A 7,950-nucleotide genomic window follows, 5' to 3' on the forward strand; every position below is an offset into this window, starting at 1 on the left:
GTACGAGTAACAAAAAAATTGAATCAGTCCAAGTATCGGTACTTGCACATGTACGTGACGGGTACCAAATTAGTACAAGGACCAAATTGGTCGCCGATTTAATGATAAAATAGTATTGTAGAAACTTAATTCGGTTGCCGACTTTAAGTGATTTGTTTGTTGGTTCAAGTCTTGAATGTTATATTATTTAATATTAAAGAAACATTTGGTAATTGTTCAATAATAACACGGTTGGAGAATTTATTTTATATATTAAATATGAAAAATCTCATTTAAACCCATATATATACCAAACATACTTGTACCTGTACCAAAATTCAACAAAAATAAGTACCAATACCCGTATCAAATAAGCTAAATAGATACGAGGACAAGGGCGTGTAAGGGGTACGGTTTGGGTATTTGGTACAAAATGCCATGAATCACACATACAAATGGAGAAAAGTCCTTTTTTCTTTTCTCAAAACCTCTTAAAATAAAATCCCTGATGCTGATTTCAAACCCTAATTTTATAAAACTCTGAATTCTCTCTCTATAATAATAACAACTTGTATTCATCTGATTCATTGTTTGTTTGATATATTCGTTCATTCAATATGGACATCGAGCAAAAGCAAGAAGAAATCATCCAACACTTCGTCACTAAAGCTTCCAATTCCAATGCCAGTGCTTCATCTCTCGCTACCGTCATCACTGACGCCACTTCGCATCCTTCACTCTTCGCCTTCTCAGAGATTCTTTCCGTTCCAAACGTTATCGAGGTTGTTAAGTTAGCTTGAATATTATAGTTATTGTTTTGCACAAATATATATATACAAGTTGCTTTAATGTGATTTGATTTGGACTTATTTAGTTGTTGATATTATGATTTAGGTGCTTCTTAACTTTCTGTTAGTGTTAAGATATTATTATGATTATTATTATAATTTTACAATTGATGCTTATGGTACATTAAGGACGCGAATTACGCTCAAGGTTAAAATTAAGTTATGCTCAAAGATGTTTTACATTAAGAGCAAGTCAAAAATTGGTCTGTTTGTTTGGATGAATTGATGATTAACTGGATTATGATTGATGAGCTCGAGATCTATGCAGTTAATCTCGGTGGTATCTCGGTTATCGGTTCTCATGTGAAATATCGGTACCGATAATATTGGGGATATCGACCGATATTTCACCGATATTACCAATATCAGTATTTTAAGTCTTAATTTTCAACTTGTAGTGTTTAATGTTAATCGGTTCCTACTTGCTACAATTATTAGTGTTTTGCAGGTTGTAAAAGGATAATTTGTTAATAGTAGGAGAGTATACTGAATTGTTAGTGTTAAAATGTTATATATATATATATATATATATATATATATATATAAATTCTGCATGATATTAAAATTACCGTTATTCCACCGATATCCCACTGCGATAACTAGTATCTCAAATATTGGTCCTCGACTGATATCCGATATTTTTCCACATTAACTGCTTAGCTCAAGATCATGTGAAGTGATTTCTTGGATATAGGTTGTCTTGTTTGTAATGTATGATAAGGCGTTATTGTGTTGGATCTTTTATCGATTAATCTATTATGGTATGTGAAGAGACGTAAATTAGATGTATTTTGTGTTTGATGTGGGATTAAGGTACGCATGTGATGATGAAGCAAGCCTTTCTAGACGTTCTGAAACTAGACAAAGAATGGATATACTAATGTGGATGTAATAATCTGATACAATGCATTTTAAAGCCTCACAAGCCTCTGGTTTTGGTGTATTTGGATGTCTGAAATCTGAATCAACAATAGTCTGTAACATCATATGCCGGATTACTCTTTTGTAGGACATACTTATTTACATCGGTGATTGTGTTGTTTCTTTTTTTATGTTGAAGTTTGATTATAGGTTGATGCTACATTTACATGTTTTCTGTTTTACCTTGTCTGAAATTTACTGTGTTTTTCTTAGTCTTCTACCATTACTTCTGTTCTGTGCGACTAGCTGCTTAGGTTTCTACTATGAATCTATTATTCTCGTGTTGAGGTGTACGCATTTTGCTATCGGCAGTTTCTTTTAGGCTGATTGGTGCTAATATCATGACATTCTTTTATTTCTCATGTTGGATCTTATGCAGCTTCAAGGCACGGAACATTCAGTTTACCTTGATTTGCTTCGGATGTTTGCTCATGGAACTTGGAGTGAATATATGAGTAGGTTTCTCAGCTATAATTGACACTTGCTCTTTGAATTTTTATTTATCAATTATTTAGCATGGTATGCAATATAGATATTGCAACTTTGCATCCGCTTACATTTGATCTTAAAGATGATTTTCTTTGTCTCTCTTGTAAACACACTTTCTTGGTATCATTACACTTTTTGTTTCTTTAGTAGCCAATGAGCTAATATAAAAACCTCAACTCCTCAAGTATATTAACATATGTCACATGCAAAACAAGATTATGTATTTGCTTGCCTGCATTGTTAGACCATCATGGTGTCATTGTTCCTTTAAATGTTTTCTTATGTATGAGATCCACTAGAGTCACACATTATGATGCTTCAATTTTATTTTGTAGGAATTGCTAGTGATCTTCCACCATTGACGCCTGATCAGTCTCGCAAGTTAAAACAACTCACTGTGCTCACACTAGCTGAGGCAAACAAGGTAAAGTACTCATTTTTGTAATTAGTCTTCTATCAATACCTGTATTCAGCTCACAAGTTTGTAACAATGTAATCAGATTAATAATTAATTTCTGTATTTGAGATTCACGCTAGTGCAACTTTTGTGTTAAGTATTGATATATATGAGTGGTATTATTCTATTTGTAGACCGTAGTATCTTAGTGTATCAGTTTGACTATTATGCCAAATCGGTTTTATCTTTAACTTTCCATTTTTCTAATGCTAAGTAGTTTTTGTATATTCCTTATTGCACTTGGTTTTTGACTTAATAGCTTACGGGTCCTTTCAGATACTCCCATATGATGTGCTGATGCAAGTATTGGATGTTATAAACGTCCGTGAGCTTGAAGACTTCCTGATAAATGAGTGCATGTATGTGGTAGGTACTTTTCATGATATACTCACATGTCTCAATTTGTATATTCCTACTTGAGTGAATAACTTGTGAGCGGTATTATTAAGCTTATTACATCTTTCTTACATTCATTATTATGTTTTTTTTTCATCTTGATAGGGTATCGTTAGGGGCAAATTGGATCAGTTGCGAAGATGTTTCCAGGTGTTAAATTGTATCTTGGTTTATTTCTCCGCAAGTTTATGTGCGGGCTTGGTTGTTTTTTCATGCATATTTTTTAATATTTGTTATCATCATAGGTGCAATTTGCAGCCGGGAGAGATTTAAGGCCTGGGCAACTGGCGAGCATGATACATACGTTATCAAGCTGGTAACCTTGGCTTTGTCATCTTTTCTGACTGTTATTTGTGCATTTGGTACTCACTTTATAATAGTATTGTATTTTGACACGTTTTGGATGTTTCATAGGTTAAGTACATCAGATAATTTACTCATCACAATTCAAGATAAGATAAAATGGGCTGACACCACGAATGAGCTGGACAAGAAGCATAAAAAAGAAGCCGAAGAGAGGATGGAAGAAGCAAAAAAGACGCTCTCCCTCAAGGTCAGCTAGCTGTATTTATATTTTAAGAACAATCACATACTGTATGAAACATATTTATCAATAAAAGTGAACTCTTGAAATGTTTCATTTCAACTTAGTTGTGTGATGTAGTTTTGTTAGCTTTATTTGTCGATGCATGTTACTTACTTTGTGGCAGAAGTCTCAAACTCTGAGCAGGCAGACATTGACTTTCGGGGCCATGAGGAGATGTACCCTGAACCTGGTGGAGTGATGGATTATGATGAAGACCGAATCCGACCTAAGAGGTATAGCAAATGTGTTACTTTCATATAATACTAAGTATCAACTTTTTGAACCAGTTGTATGTGGTTATTAATATTTTTTATACAGGAGACGACACCCGTTGGGTTAAAGAGGGCTAGAGAATTGAGACGGGGGTTGTTGCACAGGCTAGCTAGATTTCTCGACGACATTACAAGACATTCCACTTGATTTTCCAGAGGCATCATTTGTCTTTTGAACCTGTGAACATTTGGAGTTAATATAACTATGAATTCTAATTTTGACAAATCATTCCTCTGTGATGGTTTTTCAGACCTTATTACAAGACATTCCACTTGATTTTCCAGAGGCATCATTTGTCTTTTGAACCTGTGAACATTTGGAGTTAATATAACTATGAATTCTAATTTTGACAAATCATTCCTCTGTGATGGTTTTTCAGACCTTTTGGAATGTCTTTGGTGCGACTTACGATTAAATTCTCCTTAATTTATATGTTTTGTTGCTTAGAAAAGTTGATCGTCGTGTAAATGATCGTGGCACTTGTCAAATCCTTTTATTTTTTCCTGAAATTTCCGTGTCTATGATCTTAATCATGAGCGCAGGCGGAATTAGAGTGCAGATTGTTTGTTGACCCTTTAGCTAGCCGTTTGGCATAAAACACTAAAAACAACAGTCATGTTCAGTATTGTCCTACTTGTAACAGAGCTATTAATAGGGTCTAGAGTAAGTGATTAGGAAAGGCGTCGTGGCCCGTTTCCATAAAAAACTACGCGCTGATAAAGTGGTTTTAACATAAAAATAATTTTATGGAAATTGAATATTAGAATAAGAGAGTATCAATTTTACAGCGAATGGTACAATTCTAATTATCCTCTTGATATCAAGTTATTTTAACACCATACCAAAACAAACTATTATTCGTAGTCATGTCACTAACATGAAAATTGTAACTTATTCATCTAATTTTAACTTAGACCTCCTGTCACCAAACAACCTTCTCCGTTGTGATCGCAGTGGCGTAGCTAGACGACGGTGGTGTAACGATATCCATTTGGCAATTCCATAGCGAGTGATCACCACCACCCTCCTCTGTGGTGTTATGTGGCTGCTCAGCCGTGTGTCCCCCAAAAAAACTTTCAAATATCGACGTGTCAACATTGATTACCGAAGGTGAATCATCAGTGTAAGTCGCCTCCTCTGATTTACTGGTGGTCGTTGGTTGCTCAACCATATTCTCCAGCAAAACATCCCATGGAAAGTCATCAGCAGCCTCTACACTGGTGGTAGACCCCGCCGCCATATTTTCATTTAAAATTTGGTCAAAAATGGATGTATCAATATGGAGTTCCCAATTCAAGTCCAAATCCAAATCAGCCACCTCCACCTCAGCAACTGCAGTGGGAATAAAGCAATCGGAAACAAACGTGTTTGTGTTTGTTTCCGATTGAAAATCCCATAAAGAGTCACACTCACTACCCCACCTCTTCCTCCGTAGTACTACCAGCAGTATCACTGCTGTCTTTTTTGCAGCTTTTGTTGTTGCCAGAACTATGTGTGGTAGTTGATGGCTGATCCAACATGCCGTTGTTTCTCTTTTGTCTTTTATGTTGTTTCCTAGCAGAAGTCGATGACGAAGATGCCTCTTGAGAATTTAACAGTTTAGAAGCCAGTTTAGGCGTGGGACCAGCCGAGCCGATCAACAGAGGGAAATTTAGCTTGGCACGCGAGCCATGCAACTCAAAGGCAGCTTTATCATACGCAAACGCAGCTTCCTCTGGCGTATCAAACGTCCCAAGCCACATTCTTGTTCTTTTCTTCTTCGGATTGGTAACCTCGGCTGCAAACTTCCCCCAAGGCCGCCGCCTGATTCCTCTGTACCGTGTCCAGTCTGCTGGCGCTGACGCTTGCTTTTTTGATGGCCTAGAACATTTGGATTGAACCGAATCACTTAACGCAGACAAAGGATCACTTTTGGCAGTTAAACTCGTGTTTTCGGGTGGAAAGTTGTGTAAAATGTTATTGACATCTTGGAGGAGATTATCCGGCAAATGAAGATCATCTTCCGGTATGCAGATTGCATCACCGGAATATGTTTCATATGCCATATTTATTATTGAAAGTTAGGATATCAAAATGTTTTTCTCTGTGTTTATAGGCTTCTTGTTTACGGTCACTATCAGAGTGAGTGAGTAAGTGTATATATATATTTTATGTATAAATATATAAATATATAATATATGTTGATTATATATATGTTCCCATGCGAATCAATCTTGAAGAAGCGTGGATCGACTCACTGGTAGACGATCAACTTTCCTCGGGTGTGATTATGCTATTTCACCGATGGTTCTCTGGAATCTGGATTCTTCCACCTACAAAATGAACAGCAACGTAAACTTACCCCTCAGAAAGGGACAGAGGGGTCCTCTTTGGGGTAACCCTCCGGTGTGAGAATAAGAGTTTGTAGGAGAAGATGATAATCTGAGAGTAAGGAATTAGAGTGTATTGCTTAATATAGCTTAATATTGCGAAATATGGCATACCTCTCCTTGTGGAGTTGATGTGGTATTTATAGTGCTAGGGTTTCCAATGATTGGGCTCAGACCCAATTAGGGCCTTTTTGGCCTCCTCCTATTGCTTTGCGCCACGTGTCCTTGGGACACCTGGTGCTTTTTCATTGATTATTCTCTGACCCAGGTATTTTACCTGACCCATGTGCAATCACGTGGTAGCACATGGGTTTTGCTGAGTTGTCCACCTTTCATTGGCAGCTGTCAACATCAGCATATTTTTATTCCTTAAAAAGATACCTTCTGGAAGGTTGTCTGACGTGCACAATCAAGGTTGTCCTTATCCTGATTTGGATAAGGACGAGGTTGATTATGTGCACGTGTGATATGCGCCTATCCTGAGGATGCGCGAGGTCTTCTCTTTATTCTCACGCGCAGATGTTTCATGCGCAGATGTGATATGCACAAGCATGTGATATGCGCCACGCGCGGATGCGCCACGCGCAGATGTGATATGCGTGAGCATGTGATATGCGTCACGCGCGGATGTGTCACGCGCAGATGTGATATGCGTGAGCATATATGGTGCGTGAGCATGTGATACGCGTGAGCATATGTGATGCGTGAGCATATGTGATGCCTGAGCATATGTGATGCATGAGCATATGTGATGCCTGAGCATGTGATGCATGAGCATATGTGATATGCGTGAGCATATGTGATATGCGCCATGCGCATAGGTTTTGGCTTTGTGCCTTCATAATATCTTGATTTCAAGCATCTTGTCTATATCTTGTGGGTTGACCCGCCTCGCTCGGTGTTGAGGCGGGTACATACCTCTTCAAGCCCCCCAGTCTAATGTGTGTCTTGTCTCGCGCGAGCAAGGTAAGATAGATATTAGACTTAATAGTTTGCTCTTTTAGTAGGGTTTTGTCTTTTTCTTCTTATTACTCATCGTTGCGCGAAATTCTATCCTTTTGGTTGAAACGAATCGTCCATGTACGTGGTTGGTTGTTGCTGACATGCGTCAGTGATGGAGACGTGTCAGACTTTTCGTGTGCTCGAGGTGCTACAGTTGCCTTTCATGTCCCCTCACATAGTGTCAGGAACACGTGTCGCGCTCGCGTTGGTCCGTACCTGCGAGTGGTGGCGCGTGAACTCTGGCAGCACCTGTATCGTTTCTTTTCGTGTCCCCTCACACAGTGTCAGGGACACGTGTCGCGCTCGCGTTGGCTTATACCTGCGAGTGGGGGCGCGTGAAGTCCGATCAGTACCGATTTTTCTCTCTCCTGGGCCTATAAAAGCAAGCCCTTTGAGTTTTTTATCCTTCATCTTCTTTGTTGCTTATTCAGAGCTTTCCTTTCTTTCTATTCCGATTAAGTACCTATCTTCCAGATTTCCGTTCTTCAGAAGCAACTTGTGCCTGACTCTGTTGTATGTCTGATAGCCCAGACAACACAACCTCCCCCAGCAATCGTCGTGTGAAATCGTTAGTAATGTCTACGTTGAAGAAGACCGGCAAGGGGAAGAGGGCTGCTGAGGCCTCATCGG

At 38.4% G+C, this 7,950-nt stretch overlaps 1 protein-coding gene across 5 annotated transcripts; it reads left to right on the forward strand.

Annotated features, from left to right (window-relative positions):
* The first annotated feature begins 452 nt into the window (after positions 1-452).
* LOC143567970 (COP9 signalosome complex subunit 7-like) lies at positions 453-4,189 on the forward strand. 5 transcript variants are annotated; one of them, XM_077054243.1, is made up of 9 exons: positions 453-761; positions 2,128-2,203; positions 2,573-2,661; positions 2,971-3,060; positions 3,196-3,240; positions 3,336-3,406; positions 3,505-3,643; positions 3,764-3,909; positions 3,995-4,189. In XM_077054243.1, the coding sequence occupies exons 1-9, from the start codon at positions 597-599 to the stop codon at positions 4,014-4,016; spliced, it is 843 nt and encodes a 280-aa protein (XP_076910358.1). In that variant the 5' UTR covers positions 453-596; the 3' UTR covers positions 4,017-4,189. The 5 variants fall into 5 exon arrangements, with proteins under 5 accessions (XP_076910358.1, XP_076910357.1, XP_076910356.1 ...); XM_077054242.1 differs by having other exon boundaries at positions 3,804-3,909; XM_077054241.1 differs by having other exon boundaries at positions 455-761; positions 3,801-3,909.
* The last annotated feature ends 3,761 nt before the right edge of the window (positions 4,190-7,950 follow it).

The sequence above is a fragment of the Bidens hawaiensis genome, unplaced genomic scaffold (assembly GCF_021521415.1).
Source record: "Bidens hawaiensis isolate Kalapana, Puna unplaced genomic scaffold, B.hawaiensis_p1.1 tig00023733_1, whole genome shotgun sequence".
Classification (NCBI taxonomy): Eukaryota; Viridiplantae; Streptophyta; class Magnoliopsida; order Asterales; family Asteraceae; genus Bidens; species Bidens hawaiensis.

Coding starts and splice junctions, on each gene's coding strand:
- LOC143567970 (XM_077054243.1), top strand. CDS start 597: ATGGACATCGAGCAAAAGCAAGAAGAAATCATCCAACACTTCGTCACT. Junction 762..2,127: donor CCGTTCCAAACGTTATCGAG/GTTGTTAAGTTA, acceptor GATCTTATGCAG/CTTCAAGGCACGGAACATTC. Junction 2,662..2,970: donor CACTAGCTGAGGCAAACAAG/GTAAAGTACTCA, acceptor GGGTCCTTTCAG/ATACTCCCATATGATGTGCT.